Source organism: Chiloscyllium plagiosum, chromosome 35, assembly GCF_004010195.1.
Source record: "Chiloscyllium plagiosum isolate BGI_BamShark_2017 chromosome 35, ASM401019v2, whole genome shotgun sequence".
Lineage (NCBI taxonomy): Eukaryota > Metazoa > Chordata > Chondrichthyes > Orectolobiformes > Hemiscylliidae > Chiloscyllium > Chiloscyllium plagiosum.
In genome coordinates, this window is record NC_057744.1 from 42,093,862 (window position 1) to 42,116,992 (window position 23,131).

A 23,131-nucleotide genomic window follows, 5' to 3' on the forward strand; every position below is an offset into this window, starting at 1 on the left:
TGAAACTGTATTAAGAAACCATTGGAGGCACTGGATACTGGGCCATGACAGCATTCTGCCAATAGTACTGAAGATTTGTGCTCCAGAACTTGCCGATCCCCTACCCATGCTGTCCCATCTACCTGGCAATGTGGAAATTTGCCTAGGTATTGTCTTTGGACACAAAGCAGGTCAAATCAAAATCGTCCAATTACCTACCTATCCACCAGTAAAGTGATAGAAAATTATATCAACAGTATTGCAAGCTGCATCTGCTCAGCAATTACCTGCCCAGTTTGGGTTCCGCCAGGATCACTCAGCTCCTGACCTCATTACAGCCTTGGTTCAAACATGGATGAAAGAGTTGAGAGTGACTGCCATTGACATCAAGGCAGTATGTGACAGAGTGACATTTAGAAGCCTTAGTAAAACTGGAGTTATGAGGATATGGGGAAAACACATTGCTGATTGGAGTCATACATGGCATATTAGAAAGATGATTGTTGTTGGAGGTATATCACGTCAGCTCCTGGACATCTCTGTAGGAGTTCCTTTGGAGAGTATCTAAACTCAACCATCTTCAGCTGTTTCATCAATGACCTTCCATCTGCCATAAGGTCAGACGTGGGGGATGTTCGCTGATGATTTGCAACTCCTCAGTTACTGAAGCATACTGTGTCTTTATTTTGCAAGGTTTGGACAACATTTGAGCTTGGGTTGATTGGAGGCAAGAACAAATCATGCCACACAAATGCCCAAAGAACATGAAGAATATGTAACCTCTTGAGTCATACTGGACTCAAAACATTAACTCATTTTTTTCACTCCACAAATGCTGTCAGACCTGCTGAGTTTCTCCAACATTCTGAGTTTGTTTTAGATTTGCAGCATCTGCAGTATTTTGCTTTAACTAATAATTCATTTAGCTGGGCTGATGTATCCAAAGAGATGCAATAATGGTTTCTGACACTGAGGTACTGAGGCTGTGTGTTGTATTTGGCAGTGTGCTGTGCTTTATAGTTACCAATAATATGTTTTGTGTTGAGGTTTACTCTTACACCTGACACAATCAATGCAGGGCAATACTAACAGAAACCATCACAAAGAGCTGATAACTATAACTATATAATGCTCATTAAGAGCAGGACTTTATTCAAATGAGCTTTAATGGTTGAGTAGACAAGGTAACAGCTTTTGACTGCTTTGTTTGTACAGAAAAAAACTGAAGTTACTAAATATTTATAGATATTTTAAACAAGCTATATCTAAATAACATAGATCACAAGCAGTCACACAATGTGAAGCAATACACAATCCCAAATTAACAGTCAGCAATTTGCAAAAGTAATGATTTAAATGTCACATATTGTTCAGTTACATACAACAGTTTTCAGCACAGAAACAGGCTATTCAGCCCAACTGGTCTAGGCTGGGGTTTATGCTCCACAAGGGCTTCCCACTACCTACCTTGGTCTAACAGCATGTCCTTCAATGTCTTTGTCTTTGATTAGCTTCTTGTTAAAGGTATCAATGTTATTGGCTCAATTTGATGGAATTTTGTGAAAACATTACAAAGAGGGTTGATGAGGACAAAGCGATGGAAGTGATCTATGTGGACTTCAGTAAGACGTTTGACAAGGTTCCTCATGGTAGACTGGTTAGCAATGTTAGACCTCATGGAATACAGGGACAATTAGCCATTTAGATTCAGAACTGGCTCAAAGGTAGAACACAGAGGGTGGTGGTGGAGGGTTGCCTTTCACATTGGAGGCCTGTGACCAATGGTGTGCCACAAGGTTCGGTGCTAGGTTCACTGCTTTTTATCATTTATATAAATGATTTGGATGTGAACTTAGGAGGTGTAGTTAGCAAGTTTGCAGATGACACCAAAATTGGAGGTGTAGTGGACAGTGAAGAAGGTTACCTCAGATTACAATGGGATCTTGATCAGATGGGCCAATGGGCTGAGGAGTCGCAGATGGAGTTTAAATAAATGTGAGGTGCTGCATTTTGGAAAGGCACATCAGAACACGACTTATGGGTCTAATGGTAAGGTCCTAGGGAGCGTTGCTGAACATAAACCTTGGAGTGCAGGTTAATATCTCCTTGAAAGTGGAGTCACAGGTAGACAGGATTGTGAAGAAGGCATTTGCTGTGCTTTCTTTTATTGTTCAGAACTTTGAGTATAGGAATTGGGAGGTCATGTTGAGGTTGTACAGGATATTGGTTAGGTCACTTTTGGAATATTGTTTGCAATTTTGGTCTCCCTCCTTTGGAAGGATGTTGTGAAACTTTAAAGGCTTCAGAAAAGATTTACAAGGATGTTGCCAGAGTTGGAGGATTTGAGCTACAGGGAGAGGCTGAACAGGCTGGGGCTGTTTTCTCTGGAGCGTTGGAGGATGAGGGGTGACCTTATGGAAGTTTATAAAATCATGAGAGATGGGGATAAGGTAAATAGACAAGGTCATTTCCCTGGGTTGGGGGAATCCAGAACTAGAGGGTATAGGCTTAGGGTGAGGAGGGAAAATTTTAGAAGGATCCTATGGGGCAACCTTTTCATGCAAAGGGTGGTGTGTGTATGGAAGGAGCTGCCAGAGGAAGTGGTGGAGGTTGGTATAATTGCAACATTTAAAAGGCATCTGGATGGGTATATGAATAGGAAGTATTGAGGGATATGGGCCAAGTGCTTGCAAAAGGGACTAGATTAGGTTAGGATATTTTGTCAGCATGGACGAGTTGGACTGATGGGTCTGTTTCCGTGCTGTACATCTCTGACTCTCTCACTATACCTTATTATAGTGTTGGAGGAATTACAAATTCACAACAAAACATTCCCCTTCAATATGATTTACTAAATAAGCCTGTCTAATCTAGCCACAAGCTCTCCCGAGTCAGTAGAAAATATTAGCATTTACACTGTTTTCTGTGTGAAAATCTACACATTAATTAGAGTTCAGAACTTTATCTGCTGGGCAGGGGAGTGGTGGTTTGGAAATTTGGGTATATGTATTTTGTCAGACTTACTAACTCCAAACATGTCCAAGTCGCAGAGGTGAACTCTCAGTCTGGAATGCTCTGCTTTGGGAGCAATGTTTCAGGAATTCTATCACCTGAGAAGTTATTCCATCTCATGCTTCCACAACTGTCTCCTGGAAATGTTGATTTTGCTGCAGCAACACAGATGTTACTGTGCAATTCTCTCATTGTTACTGTTGATCAGTTTTGAAAAGATGAAGGACTGATGCTCTTGCTTCTGGAGTTGGGAAGGAGACCTAATGAAGGAGAGTGGCATACCCAAACCTCGTCACCTTCCCGCTTCATTTGAATTGTCAACATTCTCACCCGCCACCACTTAACGTCCATTGCCAAAGGAATGTACAAAGGAACCTCGATTGTCCGAACAAGATGGGTGGGCATTTTCGTTTGGATAATTGATTATTCGGTTAATTGATTATTCGGTTAATTGATTCAATGCCGTTCGTCTGGGGCTCGGAGTTTTCTGAAGTTTCCTTTTTCCTCGCTCTGCCTGCCTTGCTCCCTCTCTCTGTCTCAGCATTTGTTTCTGAGCAGAGACACACTTGTGTGTAAGGGACCTGCAGCATTGCTGAAGCCTCCCCCCACCATTCCCTCCAATCAATTCAATGGGATTGACACAGCGAGCACTTGCTAGGTCTGCTCCCTGTTCAGGAGACAAGGCAGCAGCACACCACACACAAGCCCCTGGCTCCAGTCTGCCCCACCCCACCCCTATCCCTTGTCCGCCTCCACTCCCGCTCACCCATCCAACCCCACCCACCCCCTCTGCCCCCCATCCACTCTGCTCCCCTGTACCACCACCCCCGCCCTCCCCCTGGGGGCAGCCAGACTGGACACCAATACCAAGACTGCTGCTGCCTTGAGGGGGAGTGAGTCTCAAAATAGCACACACACACACAGCCACACACACAAATTTTTACTGCAACGTTTTGACAGGTTCCACTTTTACCCTGTACAGGACAATGTTGGAGAGATTATCTTGGGGACGGGGGGGTTTAGGGTACATCCCCGTGTAGAACTCCAGGGAAAATGTGGGCCAGAGAGAGAGAGGGCGTGCAGTCAGTCATTTAGAGACAGTGCCTGGGCTCCCATTGATGACCAAGACTGTTCTCAGCAGCATTTCAGTAAGCTGAGTTCATTTTTAATCATTGTAAACAAAAGACACGATTAGTGTTGGAAACACCTCTTTGATGTAATATTTCTATCGGGACCTTGAGATCTTCTTTGGATAATCTGAAATTTGAATAACTGATGTTCCTCAGTACTGATTTGCCTGTGGTATATTGCCATGCAGAGTGCTTAGCTGGCCAACCCGTACAAGCGATTTGCCAACCAGGAAGGTGTGGGATTGTTGCTTGATCGTAGGCAAGCAGTGCCTGATTGAGGGATTAGACGTAGGACGGACGCTGTTCCTGCTGACACCCAGCTCTACCCTTGCCTCTGAGACTTTATGCTCTTCTCCTTGCACTCCCAATCCCGGAAACTGCCCCCTCACCGCAAATGACTTGCTCTCATCCTCCACAATCCTGGGACTCCGAAGTCCCTTCACCCCAACTTCAGCCACGGCCTTCTCCGTGGTGTTGTGAAGGGGAAGAGCTGCCCTTCTCAATGGTAGAGGTCACAGGTTTGCAAAGGACTGCGCAAGGAACTGTGATGAGTTGCTGCAATGCATCTATAAGATGGTATGCACTGCTGCTATTGAGCATCAGTGGTGGAGGGATGGAATGTTCCATGTGTGGATGGAATGCTGATGAGGTGGGCTGCTTTGTCCTGGATGGTGTCAAGCTTCTTGATTGGCCAGCAGTTTCTATGTATGGACCTTCTTCCCTTGATTCCGGGTGAGGTGACTTCGCCAATGCCTGATGGGGCTTAGATTCAACGGACCTTCCCTGGAAGAGACAGCTCAAGACTCTTACCAGTTCTCTAGCCGCTTGAGAAGACCCTCATCACCTCCGTAAGATTGTGCGAGAGGACTTGGTCAGGGTTAGGTGTGAAAATGGTGTATGTGGAAGTGATGGAGGGATGGAGTGGATTTTGATGGCCAGCTGAGCCCAATCCATTATGTAAAATGTGTTGACCAGCCGCATACTTTCTAATAGGAGACTTTCGAGAGAATGCAACAACAATCAGTACTGGAAAGTGGGATTAGAATGTGCAGCAATTTATTCAGCCAGCACAGTCACAGTGAGCTGCATAGCCTCTTTCTATACTGTGACTTTTATATGGTTCAGTCAGCACACCCAAGGCATCTCCTGTCTTTTGTCCAGAAAAAAGAAGCAGATTATAGTCATTCTATCTGGGGACATTATGCACTACAGATAGAATTTTCTGAATTGTGTGGCTCAAATACTTAGAGGGTAATACAAAGCCCTTCATCCTTTTGGGATACTTCTAGGAGCTTTTGGTTAATATTTTGACATGATTCAACAATGGTAAAGTTTGTTTTCTTATTCACTCTTGGGATGTGGGCATCACTAGCTCGGCCAGCTAATTCCCAACTTTAACTGCTGTGGAGAAAGTGGTGGTGAGCTGTCTTCTTGAACCACTGCAGTTCAGGGGCTTGGTAGAACGACTGGGATATTGATCTAGTGACACTGAAGGAACAGCGAGATGTTTCTAAGTCAGGATGATGAGTGGCTTGGAGGGAAACTTACAGCGGGTGTTCCCATGTATCTTCTGCCTTTGTGCTTCTAAATGGTAGAGGTCACAGGTTTGCAAAGGACTGTGCAAGGAGCTGTGGTGAGTTGCTGCAGTGCACTATAAGATGATATGCACTGCTGCTGCTGTTGTGCATCAGTGGTGGAGGGATTGAACACTCCAAGTGGTGGATGGGATGCTGATGAGGTGGTCTGCTTTGTCCTGGATGGTGTCAAGCTTCTTGAGTGTTGTTGGAGCTTCAACCATTCGGACAAGGGGCGGGTATTGCATTACGCTCCTGATTTGTGCCTTGTAGATGGCGTACAGGTTTGGGGAGTCACAAAAGTGAGTTATGCACTACAGAATTCCCAGCCTCTGCCCTGTTCTTTTAGCCAATGTATGTATATAACTGATCCAGTTCAGGCTTTGGTCAATGGTGGCACCCAGGATGTAGGTGGTCAATTGAATTTGATTAGCTTAGATTATGATTAGATTCCCTACAGTGTGGAAACAGGCCCTTCGGCCCAACCAGTCCACACTGATCCTCCGAAGAGTAACCCATCCAGACCCATTTCCCTCTGACTAATGCACCCAACACTAAGGGCAATTTCGCATGGCCTGCACATCTTTGGACTGTGGGAGGAAACCGGAGCACCCAGAGGAAACCCACATAGACACAGGGAGAATGTGCAAACTCAACACAGATAGTCGCCCGAGGCTGGAGTCAAACCTGGGACCCTGGTGCTGTGAGGCAGCAGTGCTAACCACTGAGCCACCGTGCTGGTTTTTTTAAAAAAATGATATAATTAATTAAATACTGTTTTGTTCTTAATTTGTCTTATTTCATTTGCTAAATAAAGCTAAAATCTTTTTCTGAATCTGATTAATTGTTATACCCTCCATAGTTTTGACTACCTCTTGCCACTGGAAATGTGAAATATCTGTTTCATACGGGCAGTTGATTACAATAATTCACAACATTAACGCTTAAACACACCTGTCTCCAATCCTTCAAAATATCCTAAGGTCCAATAACAAATTCATTATTTGCTTAATGAGTTAAATTCCAATTTTTTGCCTCACTGAATAAATCATACATGGGATAAGCCAAATGTCCAAACCTTCGCACGTATCAAGAGATGCTCCAAATTCACCTCATAAAGATAGATAAGATATGTTGGCCAAAATCTTGAAACTGATGTCCGAAGGGTTTCCAGTTTTAAGAATTCAGTCACAGATTTCCTATCCACTGAGATTTCTGTCTAGTGTGTCCAATTTCAATAAGATCGATGTTCAGCTGGAGATCACTGGGTTGGTCCCATTTATTACTTAAGTATTAATTTCACAGTTATGTTGCCCCTAATATCAAACTCTTGGTTAGTCCAATTGTGTAGTCTCTTTAAATGGTTCTTTCTTTTAATTATTTAGTCGGTTCAGCTTCTTCTTCCACCTCATACTCTTCCACTTCAAGGTCTGCAGTAGCATCTTGGTATTGTTGGTATTCGGACACCAAATCATTGATGTTACATTCTGCTTCTGTGAACTCCGACTCATCCATGCCTTCTCCTGTGTACCAGTGCAGAAAGGCTTTCCTGTGGAACATGGCTGAAAACTGCTCTGAGATGCGCTTGAAGAGCTCCTGGATCGCAGTGTTGTTCCCTATGAAGGTGGACGACATTTTAAGGCCCCGTGGTGGAACATCACACACAGCCACCTTGACGTTGTTGGGAATCCACTCCACAAAGTAGGTGCTGTTCTTGGCTTGGATGGCTAACATCTGCTCATCCACCTCTTTAGTAGACATCCTACCTCTGAAGATTGTTGCCACTGTCATGTATTTGCCGTGGCGAGGGTCACAGGCTGCCATCATGTTCCTGGCATCAAACATCTGCTGGGTGAGCTCTGGCACTGTCAGTGAGCGGTATTGCTGACTGCTGCGGGATGTCAGAGGAGCGAAGCCGGGCATGAAGAAATGCAGGCGGGGAAATGGCACCATGTTGACCGCCAGCTTCCTCAGGTCTGCATTGAGTTGGCCAGGGAAACGCAGGGAGGTGGTGACTCCACTCATTGTCATTGAAACGAGATGGTTCAGGTCTCCATAGGTTGGTGTGGCCAACTTCAATGTTCTAAAGCAAATGTCATACAAAGCCTCATTGTCAATGCAGAAGGTGGAATCTGTGTTCTCGATCAGTTGGTGAATGGACAAGGTGGCATTGTACGGTTCGACCACCGTGTCCGAAACCTTTGGTGAAGGTACAATGCTGAAGCTGTTCATAATTCTGTCAGGATATTCCTCTCGGATTTTGTTCATGATGAGCGTGCCCATGCCTGAGCCTGTTCCTCCTCCCAGCGAGTGGGTGATCTGAAAGCCTTGTAAACAGTCACAGCTCTCACACTCATTCCTCATGATGTCCAGGACATTCTCGACCAGCTCGGCGCCCTCAGTATAGTGACCTTTAGCCCAGTTGTTTCCAGCACCCGAATTACCTGCAGCCAGATGGGAGCAGATTGTTTTAGAGAAAGAGGCAATTAGGATAGCCTTTTTTCAGACTTTTAAAAAAGAGATACAGCAATGACTTGTGCTTGGACTTTCCTCAAGGATTGTCCAATCAATTCTGACACCCAGTGATCAATGGTACAACTCTGACATCCAGTGCAACTGTGATGTGGAGAGACCAATGTTGGACTAGGGTAGACAAAAACAAAATCACACAATGCCGGTTTATAGTCCAACAGGTTTATTTAAAATCACAAGCTCTCAGAGCATTTTACTTGACAAAGGAGCAGCCCTCCGCGCTCCGAAAGCTTGTAATTTTAAATGGACGTCTTGGACTATAACCTTGTGTCGTGTGACTTTTGGTTTTGTCCAATACAAATGGTTTAGAGTGTGACACTCGTGCGCTGCTAGGTACAACTTGCAGTGCTTACTGTGTAATACATTGATTCCAGCGTCCATTACATAAGAAACAAAAAACATAAATTGCTCGAAAAATGCAACAGGTCTGTCAGCATCTGTGGAGAGAAATCAGAGTTAACATTTCGAGTCGAGTGACCCTTCTTTAGAACTCAGTTAACGTTAACCCGAAATGGTAACTGATTCCTCTCCACAGATGCTGCCAGACCTACTGAGCTTGTCCAGCAATTTCTGTTTTTGTTTTTGATAGACAGTATCTTCAATTCTTTCGGTTTTTATTTTCATTACATAACAGTCTGGCACACAGTACCCATATTCTCTGCTGCCATCTTTGTTTCTGAACTCACCGTATAATATCCTAAATGGAGCATTAGGAATGTTCATCAATAGCTGAAAAGAATTACTGTTGTATAGTGTGTGAGATTTCATGGTGCGGAGGAAGTGCATTGGTTACAACCTTCCTTTAACTTGTCCTTTATAAGATCACACCTTACCATAAATGAAGTTGTCTGGTCTGAACATGTGACCAATGTGGCTGCTCCGGACACTGTCCATTGTTCCGGGTTCCAGGTCCACCAGGATTGCCCTGGGAACGTACTTGTTATCTGAAGGATAGAAGATCTGATTTATCAAAACATATCTTAAAATGTTTTTAGAAGTTCCTCAAGGAGATGATATTAACACTGTAGAATTTAACGCATCTATTTCAGGCATTTGCTGTAGCTATACTTGGGGCAGGTGCAGCATTGAATTGATACAGTGTTGTGACCACACCAGGCATGTCTTCAAAGTGACCTGTGAAATGCTAATTTGCAGATTCATAACTCCTTGGAAGTGGAGTCGCAGGTAGATAGGATAGTGAAGTACTTGGGGCAGGTGCAGCATTGAATTGATACAGTGTTGTGACCACACCAGGCATGTCTTCAAAGTGACCTGTGAAATGCTAATTTGCAGGTTCATAACTTCTTGAAATTGGAGTCGCAGGTTGATAGGATAGTGAAGAAAGCGTTTGGTATGCTTTCTTTTATTGGTCAGAGTATTGAGTACAGGAGTTGGGAGGCCATGTTGTGGTTGTACAGGACATTGGTTAGGCCACTGTTGGAATATTGTGTGCAATTCTGGACTCCTTCCTATCAGAAAGATGTTGTGAAACTTGAAAGGGTTCAAAAAGATTTACAAGGATGTTGCCAGGGTTGGAGGATTTGAGCTATAGGGAGAGGCTGAGCAGGCTGGGGCTGTTTTCCCTGGAATGTCGGAGGCTGAGGGGTGACCTTCTATAGGTTTATAAAATTATAAGGGGCATGGATAGGGTAAATAGACAAAGTCTTTTCCCTGGGGTGGGGTGAGTCCAGAACTAGAGGGCATAGGTTTAGGGCGAGAGGGGAAAGATATAAAAGAGACCTAAGGGGCAACCTTTTCACACAGAGGATGGTACGGAGGGTGGTACGTGTATGGAATGAGCTGCCAGAGGAAGTAGTGGAGGCTGGTACAATTGCAACATTTAGATTAGATTACTTACAGTGTGGAAACAGGCCCTTCGGCCCAATGAGCCCACACCGACCTCCGAAGAGCAACCCACCCATACCCCTACATTTGCCTCTTCACCTAACACTACGGGCAATCTCGCATGGCCAGTTCACCTGACCTGCATATCTTTGGACTGTGGGAGGAAACCGGAGCCCCGGAGGAAACCTACACAGACACGGGGAGAATGTGCAAACTCCACACAGACAGTTGCCCGAGGCGGGAATTGAACCCGGGTCTCTGGCGCTGTGAGGCAGCAGCGCTAACCACCGTGCCACTTTTTTTTTTGTTTGAATTTGAATTTTATGGGCACTTGAGCACTTTCTCTTGGGACAGATTTGTAAAGTTTGATATTGTACAGGGAAGTGGAAAATCAGGCCGAATGATTCCAGATGTTTATATTTACAAATTGATTGAATTTAGATTAGATTAGATTAGTTGAATTTAGATTATTAAGAGGCATTTGGATGGATATATAAATAGGAAGGGTTTGGAGGGATATGGGCTGGGTGCTGGCAGGTAGGACTAGATTGGGTTGGGATATTTGGTTGGCATGGACGGGTTGGACCGAAGGGTCTGTTTCTGTGCTGTACACCTCTATGACTCTATGGCTTAACCCCATTCTAAGTTTGTGTGTGTTCTAATGTATAGAGACCCAGCAGCAAAACTAGAGTCTTAAACAAGATCAAATATTAGTTTATTACAAAACTATTGCTAATTAAGAAAATAATAGTTGTTCGATAAGATGATGCAGGCACAAAGGTTAAAAATAGATGCATATAAAGAATATTGATGAAAATAAGAATAAAATCAATCTGATATAACTGCAGGCCTATTACTCACTTGAACGTTCTGAGGTGAGGAAGTTCAAAATATGAAGTCAGATTCTACAGCTGTGATGGCTCCCACAGTCAAATAGTTTTAGGGGCACTCAATAGAATCATAGAGTCATGCCCTTTGGCCCAACCCATCCATGCTAACCAGGTTTCTTAAACTGAATTAGTCCCATTTGCCTGCATTTGGCCCATATCCCTCTCAGCCTTTCCTATCCATGTGTCTGTCCAAATGTCTTTTAAATGTTGGAATTGTACCAGCCTCTAGCACTTCCTCTGGCAGCTGTTTCCATACTCGCACTACCCTCTGTACGAAAACGTTGCCCCTCAGGTACCTACTCACCTTAAACCTATGCCCCTAGTTTTGGATTCCCCTATCTAGGGAAAAAACCTCGGCTATTCACCTTATCTACACCCCTCATGATTTAATAAATCTCTATAAGATCACCACTCAGACTCTTACCCTGCAGGGAAAAGGGTCCAGCTACCCAGCCTTTCCTATAGCTTAAACCCAATTTCCATAGCATCCTTTGAAAATCTTTTCTGCATCCTTTCCAGTTTAATTGGCACAGTGGTTAGCACTGCTGCCTCACAGCGCCAGAGACCTGGGTTCAATTCCCGCCTCAGGCGACTGACTGTGTGGAGTTTGCACGTTCTCCCCGTGTCTGCGTGGGTTTTCTCCGGGTGCTCCGGTTTCCTCCCACAGTCCAAAGATGTGCAAGTCAGGTGAATTGGCCATGCTAAATTGCCCGTAGTGTTAGGTATAGAGGTAAATGTAGGGGTATGGGTGGGTTGCGCTTCGGCGGGTCGGTGTGGACTTGTTGGGCCGAAGGGCCTGTTTCTACACTGTAATGTAATCTAATCTAATCTAATCACATCCTTCCTATAGCAGAGTGATAAAAATTGTATTCAGTGCTCCAAATGTGGTCTTACCAATGTCTTATACAGCATAACATGATATCCCAGCTCCTGTTCTCAATATTCTGACTGATGAAGGGAAGTGTGCCAAACACCTTTTTCACCACCCTGTCTACCTGTGATGCCACTTTCAAGGAACTATGTACCCGCATTCCTAGATCTCTCTGTTTAACATTCCCCTATTATTATCTGCATAAGTCCTACCCTGCATTTATCTAAATTAAACTCTGTCTGCCATTCCTCAGTTCACTGGCCCAGCTGGTCAAGAGCCTGTTGTAATCTTAGATAACATTCGTCATTGTCCACTATACCACCAATTTTGGTGTCATCCTTAAACTTATTAACAATACCTCCTATATTCTCATCCAAATTGTTTATATAAATGTTGAACAACAGTGGCTCCAACACCGATCCTTGCAGGATACTGCTGGTCACAGACCTTCAGTCTGAATAACAACTCTCTACCACTACCCTACCATCAAGCCAATTTTGTATCCAATTGGCTTGGTCTCCCTGGATCCCATATGATCTAATTTACTAAACAGTCTACCATGCAGAACCTTGTCAAAAGCCTTGCTAAAGTTCATGTAGGCAACGTCTACCACTCTACCTTCATCTATCTTCTTGGTCATCTCTTCAAAAAACTCTGTCAATTTTGTCAGACATGATTTCCCATATTATTAGAAGAAGCTTTGGAAAGGGAGAGAGGTTTCTTCTCCTCACTTGTTCTCTAGTAAAGGTACTTGGATTCCAGTTAAGGAGTGCTTGGACTCTTTCAACAGAACTGAAAATGATTTCTATAAGTCCTTTTCCTTGACCTCTTTTTAGCTAGTAACTCTCTGACTCCCTGAGGATGTTTTCTCAGAACTTACTGAGTTCTGCTTTAAAATAGTGTTTCCTGCAGACATTTACAGATCAAAACTTTGAATGGCTGCTGTGTTTAACATTGATGAAAGAGTGATTCACAGATCAAAGTCGATTACCGAAATTGCTGGAAAAGCTCAGCAGGTCTGGCAGCAGCTATGGAGAAAAATCAGAGTTCTGAGGAAGGGCCACTCGACCCTTCTGATTTCTCTCCATAGCTGTTGCCAGATCTGCTGAGCTTTTCCAGCAATTTTGCTCTGTACCTCTGATTTACAGCACCCGCAGTGCTCTCGGCGGTATTCTTCCAGTCTTGGCTTCTTTTTCTCTCAGAAGTTTTAAAGTCACACACTCTTCAAAGGACAAGTAGTGTTAATCCAGGGGTTAATTAAATTTTAAATGTTTCCTTCTGTGCTTGCAGCAGCTGGGATACTTTCCATAGTCAAATTGTTTCAGGGCAACTAAGTCATACAGCACAGAAATAGACCCCTTGATCCAACCTGTCCATGCTGACCAGGTTTCCTAACTGAACTAGTCCCATTTGCCTGCATTTAGCCCATATCTCTCTAAACCTTTCCTATCCCATGTGCATGTCCATATGTCTTCTAAATGTTGTAATTGTACATTCCTCTAGCACTTCCTCTGGCAGCTCAATCCGTACATGCGCAATCCTCTGTGTGAAAAAGTTAGTTCACAGGTCCATTTTAAATCTTTCCACTCTCACTTTAAATCTATGCCCTCTAGTTTTGAATTCCCCTACGCAGGGAAAAAAAAACTTGGCTCTTCACTCTACCTATGCCCCTCATTGATTTTATAATAATTCATTTGCCTGTCAGCCACTCTGACAATCGTGAGTCAATAGTGAGATTCATGTCACTACTTGTAAGTGGCTGTGTTTATTTGAAAAGGTCAGATTAGTCTTCTATTATAATATATAATGTTACCATTATACAATCGTGAAATATTGAATAAAACTCTCTCGACATTGTCCCCATCAAACACTTTCAGGATAGGTAGAGCATGAGGTTTGTATACAGAGTAAAGTTCTCTCTACACTGTCCCCTTTGACATTCCTAGATTTATTGAGGTTTATAAAATCATGAAGGGCATGGATAAGGTAAATGTGAGGGGTCTTTTCACTGGGGTGGGGGAGTGTATGACAAGGGAGGCGTACTTTTAAGGTGAGAGGAGAAAGATTTAAATAGAACATGAGCGGCAACGTTTTGTACAGAGAGTGGTTCATGTGTGGGATGAACTGCTAGAGAAAGTGGTGGATGCAGATACAATGACAACATTTAAAAGACATTTGGATAAGTTCATGAATAGCAAGGGTTTGGAGGGATATGGGCCAAACGCAGGCAGGTGGGACTAGTTTAGTTTGGGAACATGGTTGGTGTGGATGGGTTGGACCAAGAGGATCTGTTTCCATGCTGTATGACCATGCTGGGTACAGCACAGGATTAGAGAGATTAAAGCTCCCTACAAACTGCCCCATCAAACACTCCCAGGACAGGTATAGCATGCCATTAGATACAGAGTAAAGCTCCCTCCACATTGTCCCCATCAAATGCTCCCAGGTCAGATACAATACAAAGTTAGAAACAGGGTAAAGCTTCCTTTACTTTGTCCTCCCCAAGCATTCTCAGGAGAGGGGCAGCATAGGCTTGGATATAGACTAAAGATCCCTCTACAGTATTCCCATCATGGGTATTGCATAATATTGCTCTGTTTGCTGTTTTTCTCAGATAAAACAATAAACAGGTAATAGCTGATTAATAATAATACAGTATAGGACGACTATTGACTGCATTAAAAAAATGTAATACAACAATTTTGCCTGTCAGAAATACCACCCTTGTATTTTTGTTTGGAATAGGTCCACTCGATTTTATATCTCTATCTGACCATCAGAGTCTCGGGCACTTGTTTCATTGATATTGATTTTATTGACAGTATTTCTCACAGCCACTGTCTTCATAATCTGAAATTCCAATGATCAAAGCCCCCACCAACAGAATCTTTTATTAATTGTAGTTTGTATTAATATTTATATCATTGGTTATAATTCCCGTTGACAATATTTTCCATTGACTGTATATTGCGTAACAGTGTTTCTAACTGCTCGATGAAACATCTCATCAATAATATTTCAAACCTTAACACATCTCATCATTCTGCACTTTGCATCAATAGTACCTTCTGACTGTCCTTGTCACTATTGCCGCCTGCTCCCTAACACTCTCAGGACTTCAGCCTCTTGGAAACTCTGGTGATCACACCCAGGGGCCAGTAAAACAGTCTGATTTACAGCCACATGTTTTGATACTTTGTTGTGAGGTGAAGATTTCGATAGGGCTGCTCCTAGTTTTGTTGTTTCATTTGTGGGTCTCTCTGCTATTTCTCTGATCCTCATTTCTGAGGATTGGCCCGTGGATTTCCATTGGGTTGGTCCACAATTACAGGGCAAGTGGTTTACTGTTGCCTTCTGCAGGATGACCATCCAGGAGACTCTCCCACTCTTAACTACCTGCGTCAGACATATCAAAAGGACCCACAGGCTGATAACCAATCTCTTTGTCCACATTATAAAAGCACCTTCCATTGCCAACATTGGATTCAAACTCAGAGCTCCCAAGGAAGGGACATTATTACTGCACCATAGCACCTCCCCATTTGTGGATAGCTTAGTTATTATCACCACTGAGATTTGAGATTTATGCAAATCAACAGAGAATATTGATTTAAGCTTTATCTATTATCAATAAAATTCCAGACCACTCTCTTTAAGGACAGAAAGTTAACTCTAATCTAGGAATTTCTTGTTGATTGTCAGATGTGGTGTTCTATACTGGCTGATGAATGCAAACCATGTGTTTTGAAGGTCTACAGACTTTTCTAGTTTTCTACGAACGGAATTTAACAACACGTGCTGCAAACGAAGACAATAGCTTTTTAAATGGACCTTCTTACCATGTGCCTCATTAAAATACACATTGATCCTCTCAAGTTGGAGGTCTGAGTCTCCGATGTAATTCCCTTTGGGATCAATTCCATGTTCTTCACCAATAACTTCCCAGAACTATCAAAACAGAAAAAAATGATTAGTCACATGAAAGGCAGCCAGGTACATAGCAACATCATAGCAACATCATAGCAACATCATAGCAACATCATAGCAACATCATAAGTGATGCTCACACTTGAAATAGGGCTGGAGTCACTGGATAATCAGATCTGGGGCCTTTGGGGGTGGGTGTATGGGGTGGGAAAACTGGAATCAAATGCTAGACTCATCCACAATTTTATTACAATCATTTGTCAGTTAACATTTATTCGCTATCCCTAAATGCCCTGTGGTGGTGGGATTTCTTGAACCGTTTCTTGTTTGGTCAAATGGGAGGGAATTCCAGTGTCTTAGTTCAAATTCAGCATAGTGCATGACTTGGAGGGAAATGTGCACGTGATGGTGTTCTTGTGCACTTGCTGGTGTGTACCTTTAAGACACATGCTCATGACACAGTATCTGACCTAAGGGGACAAAGATTGCCGACTCCATTTTACTTCAGTCATTTGAAAAATGCTCTTCTGCTTAAGACTAACGCAGACACTTATGTGTCTGTGTGTAATAATTGTTAATAATAGCCAGCTACAATAAACATTTGTTGGATCCTTCCATAGCACTTTATCCACACCTAGGCCCTTACATTATAAAGGATAACATAAGCATTGCCTCATCAGGTAATGATAACCTGCTGGAAGCAAATTCCACATAATCTACGGCTCTTGTCCTTCTAGGAGGTAGAGGTTGTAGACTTGAGGAGTGCTGCACCTCACTGTGAAAGCTCCACAGTTGGCTGAGGAAGGAACAGCTGAAGATACTGACTGAGGCCAAACAGGCACAGGCAGGAGAAGAGCCTGTGGCATCAGCAGACAGACACTTCATCCACATGCACAGGGAGGACAGGAGCTGCAGACAGGAACATGGCAAGTAATAGCCTTCATTACCCAGACAGTGCAGCAATGCGGTGAGTCATGCAACTGTGTGTCAGCCTCCATGGGCAGTTGCACCTGTCATGGAGAGCCAGGCCAACCGCCCCCCTCAGGGTCTGACGAAGAGGTACACATTCCTGTACTCCATTGTGCCAGCTACATGTGCACAACACCAAAAGCAAGGCAACAGGGTGACGGGGAACCTGGCAAACAATCCAGGTGCTCTTTCATCACAAGGCCACAAGGCACCAAGTCAAGTCCCACAGAGCCTCCTGTCAGGATACTCCACAGGTGCCTGGGCCCTCCACTCTGCCCATCTCCCTCCAACCCCTGGGAATTCACTCCAAGGAGGGTTCACTTGCTTCTGGCCAAGTCAGAAGTTACACAACACCAAGTTATAGTCCAACAGGTTTATTTGAAATTACAAGCTATCGGAGCACTGCTCCTTCGTTAGGTGAAGTAACCTGATGTCTAGTGACTCGTTTGTCCACCCCAGTGCAACGCTGGCACCTCCACATCATTGCTTCAGATAAGAAGACCCTCAGCATTTTGAAGAAATTTACCAGGATATTGCTGGGTATGGAAGGTTTGAGTTAGAAAGTAAGGCTGGATGGGCTGGAACTTGTTTCACTGCAGTGTAGGAGGTTGAGAGGCCAACTTTATACAAATTTTTTAAATAATGAGGGGTATAGATAGAGTTGTCATTTCCCTAGGATGGGAGATTTCAAGACTGGGGCACACATTTTTAAGGTGAGGGAAGAGAGATTTAAAAATACATGGGGGATAATAACTTTTTTTACACAGAGGGTGGCTTGCGTGTGGAATGAGGAGGGGGTGGATGTAGGTCCAATTACAATGTTTAAATGTGCGTGAAAAGGAAAGGTAAGGAGGGATATGGGTTAGGAGGGGTGAGGGGCCTGTAAGTCTGTGTCCTGTACAATTAATAAGTCTGTGAATAAGGTAGTTTAAAGGGCTTTACATCAATGTGTTATGCAGGTCCCACCCTCACTTTCGCTGCCCACTCTGATTGTGGTCACAGTCATTTTCCTTCCTAAAGACTACAAAAGACTTCTGGAAATCTATTCCTCACACTTAGAATAAGTATGGACTTACTCTGAAAACGCAATAAGCTATTTCTGAGAGAAAAGAGTACCTCCGAATAAGCTGCCAGGGGAAGTGGTGGAGGCTGTACAATTGCAACATTTAAAAGGCATCTGAATTGGTACATGAATAGGAAGTGTTTGGAGGGATATGGGCTCCAGGCTGAATATTTACCATCTACCACCACTCTCTGACTTCGACCGGTTAGCCAGTTCTCTTTCCAACTGGCCAAATTTCCCACTATCCCATGCCTCCTGACTTTCCGCATAAGCCTACCATGGGGAACCTTATCAAATGCCTTACTAAAATCCATGTACACTACATCCACTGCTCTACCCTCATCCACATGCTTGGTCACCTCCTCAAAGAATTCAATAAGACTTGTAAGACAAGTCCTACCCCTCATAAATCCGTGCTGGCTGTCCCTAATCAAGCAGTGTCTTTCCAGATACTCATAAATCCTATCCCTCAGTACCCTTTCCATTACTTTGCCTACCACCGAAGTAAGACTAACTGGGCCTGTAATTCCCGGGGTTATCCCTATTCCCTTTTTTGAACAGGGGCACAACATTTGCCACTCTCCAGTCCCCTGGTACCACCCCCGTTGACAGTGAAGACGAAAAGATCATTGCCAACGGCTCTGCAATTTCCTCTCTTGCTTCCCACATAATCTCTATGACTCTATATAGACTTTAAAGAGAAATTTAAGGTTTAGGCTCGGGTTTAAGAATGGAAATACTGACCAAGCCTACTCACCAATCAGCCTTTCCTCTCACCATCATTGCTCTCTGTACAGTACGCCCTTTGATCCATGCCTTATGACCATTCCTGCTCATTTCCCACTCATGAATATTTAATTCTTGGAGTAAACCTTACTTTAAACATCTGTTCCCCTGATCTCAAATTCCCACATTGACCCAAATTCTCAGTTACTCAGTCTGCCTCAGTCTCACTCTGACAAAGTCTCCCTCACTCTGATGATACAATTTACTCCTGACTATCGTGACTTTTTAGATTAGATTACTTACAGTGTGGAAACAGGCCCTTCGGCCCAACAAGTCCACACCGACCCGCCGAAGCGCAACCCACCCATTCCCCTACATTTACCCCTTTTACCTAACACTACGGGCAATTTAGCATGGCCAATTCACCTGACCTGCACATCTTTGGACTGTGGGAGGAAACTGGAGCACCCGGAGGAAACTCACGCAGACACGGGGAGAACGTACAAACTCCACACAGTCAGTCGCCTGAGTCGGGAATTGGACCCGGGTCTCTGGCGCTGTGAGGCAGCAGTGCTAACCACTGTGCCACCGTGCCGCCCACAGACTTGCTTCTATTCATTTTGTGAGTTGACTAAACTGCCCAGTGCTGAATCACATCACCCTGCAATAAATCCTCTTTAAGAGGATGCTCAGGTGTTTGCACACACCTTCCACTGTTTGTGCTTGGCCTCCAATTGGTCCTGTCAGAGATAATCAAAACGATTGGCACCTTCAGGGTGTTGCTTCTCCAGTTTAGACAGTCTGGGGCTAAAGATCCCCCAAGAGTTGATTGGTGGAGGGAACTGTATTTTATTAGAGAGGCTTTGAGGCCACACTTGAAGTGATTCTTCTGCTCTCCAGGTAGCCACTTGCCATGACAAAACGAAGAGAGCTGTGGACTATGTGGTCTGGCCAGCACAGCTGATCGATTGTAACTAGTCCCTCAATACTAGGGACGAAGGCTGGAAAAAGGATATATGTACAGACGCACACAGATATATATAATATGCTGACACAAGTACACACCCACTCTCATATTCTCACATAGTAGCTCATTTATTGTGAGTGCACATCAACAGTGAATATCAACAGACTATTTGACAGAGAGGACCATTAAAGGCTTAATTTAGTTGACACTGAGCAAGGCGCCTGGAGCCTCCATTGGTCAGGAAAGAACAAGCAGTGGATTTATCCAGTTACTGTTTCGGAGCTGGTTGCTGTTCCCATTTTCACCTCAGACTCCAGCTCTTGTTAGCCCAGTGCTCGAGAGGGGAGGTGCAGCAGAACAGGGATCTGTAAACAAGCCTCCAAGGCCACACCATTTCTGCTCTTATCTGTTTGCTCACCACACTCACATCGACTACCCCACAGGACATTTGCACTTTAAAAGACTGCGTCATTTAATGTTCAAATCCTACACAGAAGCATTCATTATAATATTTACCTTGAAATTAATTTACCTCTGTTTTACAACATCAAGTATTAGAACTATTAAATCTCTCTGAGTAAAAATACCATTTACTGAAAACCACTTTGATTGTCTCGTGATCTTTTATCAATAAACTTATACTAAACAAGCTCTCTAACTCTCAGAACCATCGATGGGATTCACGTACAGTTTGTGTTGTTGTGAATCTATGCTTGGCAATATGAGAATGAGGATTTAATTTGTCTTCAACTGAGGACAGAATGTCTTCATTCTTCAAAGACTGCTGTGGACTCGTTTAGCATTTGATCATGGCCTTAGTTTAATTTCTCGATCTAATGGAGAGCACCACCAACATTGTAGCATTAGAGTGTTAGCCCAGATTGTGCCTTGTCACTGGAGTGGGTTTGAACACACAACCATGTTGACTCAAGAAGCGAGTGCTCCCCCCGTGAGTCAAAGCTGGAGCACTAAACAGGATCGCACAACGAAGACTAATTTCCATCCAACTGCAGCTTCAGGATAGCAATGTAGTAAGCTGAGATCCAAACTCCACTTACCTTGGCCCCAATTTGGTTACCACATTGCCCAATCTGGATGTGCACTATCTCTCGCATCCTGATGAGTTTCTGGTGGTGGAGCCTTTTAAATTGTGGATTAATCAAAGTCCTGGCTACTAGTTAAAATCCTCAGCAATAGCTGCCTGATGCGCATTTAGGAAAAGTTGTTACGTCAGTCAACACTCAAATGCTATCAAGGCGTGGCCGACACCAGAGAAACACATTTGTCATTTCTTGCCCACCCAGTTCCGACATATTACAGCAGATAAGCCTGAGCATTTGGTGGGAGATAGGAAGGCCACAGGTCAGAAACTGTAATGATGTTGAGGAAGTTACAGACAATCAGGACTTTAAAAACTTGACAACCCAAAAGTATATTTTTGTTTATTCCTACTTGGGATGTGGGCATCGCTGGTAAGGCCAACATTCATTGCCCAGCCCTAATTGACCTTGGCTCGCTGAGCCATTTCAAAGGGCAGTACAATCATGCTTCTGTGGGTCACATAGAGTCATAAAGATGTACAGCACAGAAACAGACCCTTTGGTTCAACTCGCCCATGCCGACCTGATATCCTAATCTAATCTAGTCCCATTTGCCAGCACCCGGCCCATATCCCTTTAAACCCTTCCTATTCATATGCCCATCCAGATACTTTTTAAATGCTGCAATTGTACCAGCCTCCACCACATCCTCTGGCATGTATGGTGCATTCCATACATGCACCAGCCTTTGCGTGAAAAGAAATGCCCCTTAGGTCTCTTTTATATCTTTCCCCTCTCACTCTAAACCTATGCTCTCTAGTTCTGGACTCTTCCAACCCAGGGAAAAGACTTTGTCTCTTTATCCTACCTCATGATTTTATAAACCTCTATAAGGTCCACTCTCAGCCTCTGACGCTCCAGGGAAAACAGCCCCAGCCTGTTCAGCCTCTCCTTATAGCTCAAATCCTCCAAACCTGGCAACATCCTTGTAAATCTTTTTCTGAACCCTTTCAAGTTTCACAACATTTTCCCGATAGGAAGGAGACCAGAATTGCACGCAATATACCAAAAGTGGCCCAACCAATGTCCTGTACAGCTGCAACATGACCTCCTCAATGCTCTGACCAATAAAGGAAAGCATACTAAATGCCTTCTTCTCTATCCTATCTACTTGTGCCTGCACTTTCAAGGAACTATGAACCTTATTCCAAGGTCTCTTTGTTCAGCAACACTCACCATTAGCCAGGACCTTACCATTAAGTGTATAAATACTGCTCTGATTTGTTTTTCCAAAATGTAGCACCTCACATATAGACCAGACCCAGCAGATTCCTTCCATGAAAGAGCTTAATGAATCAGATGGAGTTATTTTTTAATGGCAATTGACAATGGTTACATGGTCACCTTTGGAGTAGTTTTTTCTTAGGGGAAAGTGGGGACTGCAGATGCTGGAGATCAGAGTCAAGATTAGTGTGGTGTTGGAAAAGCACAGCTGGTCAGGCAGCATCCAAGAAACAGAAAAATCAATGTTTTGGCAGGAGCCCTTCATCAGGAATTAGGCTGGAAGCCACCGGGGAGGAGAGATAAATGGGGTTGGGGGGGGGAGGGGGGCTGCTGAGAAGAAGGTAGTTAAGAGTGCAATAGGTGGATGGAGGTGGGGATAAATCTGATAGGTTGGAGAGGAGGGTGGAGCGGATAGGTGGGAAGGGAGATTGGCAGGTAGGACAGGTCATGAGGATGGTGCTGAGCTGGAAGGTTGGAACTGGGGTAAAGTGGGGGACATCTCCAGGACACCCGCACCAATCAACCCCACCGCCCCATGGCTGAACATTTCAACTCCCCCTCCCACTCTACCAAGGACATGCAGGTCCTGGGCCTCTTCCATCGCCACTCCCTCACCACCCGATGCCTGGAGGACGAATGCCTCATCTTCCACCTCGGAATACTAAAACCCCAGGGCATCAATGTGGACTTCCCCAGTTTCTTCATTTCCCCTCCCCCCACCTTACCCCAGTTCCAACTTTCCAGCTCAGTACCGCCCTCATGTCCTGTCCCACCTGCCAATCTTCCTTCCCACCTATCCGCTCCACCCTCCTCTCCAACCTATCACCTTTATCCTCACCTCCATCCACCTATTGCACTCTTAGCTACCTTGTCCCCAGCCCCACCCCCTTACCACTTATCTCTCCACCCCAGAGGCTCCCAGCCTAATTTCTGATGAAGGGCTCCTGCCCGAAACATCGATTTTCCTGCTCCTCGGATGCTGCCTGACCTGCTGTGCTTTTCCAGCACCACTCTAATCTAGTTTGTTTATTACTTAATTCTAGATTTTATGGAATTTAAATTTCACCAGCTGCCATGACTCAAACCCGTAACTTTAAAACAGTAGCCTGGGGCTCTGAATTCCCAACGTAGTGCCAATACCCCGACTCACACTGGGGCATAATGGGTTAAATTATGAGGCTGGGTCACACAACGATGGCTTGTATATTCTGAGTTTTTGGAAAGTTGAAAGCTGAGCTTTTACCCACTATCTCTCTCCGCTCTTTCATCCACCTGTTAGATGGCTCAGTGTCAACTTTCTGTCTTGTTGTGTTCCCACGAAG

At 44.2% G+C, this 23,131-nt stretch overlaps 1 protein-coding gene across 1 annotated transcript; it reads right to left on the reverse strand.

The window, feature by feature from the left end:
- Window positions 1-6,379: 6,379 nt before the first annotated feature.
- LOC122540782 (tubulin beta-4 chain-like) lies at window positions 6,380-20,708 on the reverse strand. Its single transcript, XM_043676994.1, has 4 exons — window positions 20,544-20,708; window positions 15,673-15,781; window positions 9,061-9,171; window positions 6,380-8,139 (listed from the first exon to the last, which is right to left on the reverse strand). The coding sequence occupies exons 1-4, from the start codon at window positions 20,598-20,600 to the stop codon at window positions 7,073-7,075; spliced, it is 1,344 nt and encodes a 447-aa protein (XP_043532929.1). The 5' UTR covers window positions 20,601-20,708; the 3' UTR covers window positions 6,380-7,072.
- Window positions 20,709-23,131: the final 2,423 nt, after the last annotated feature.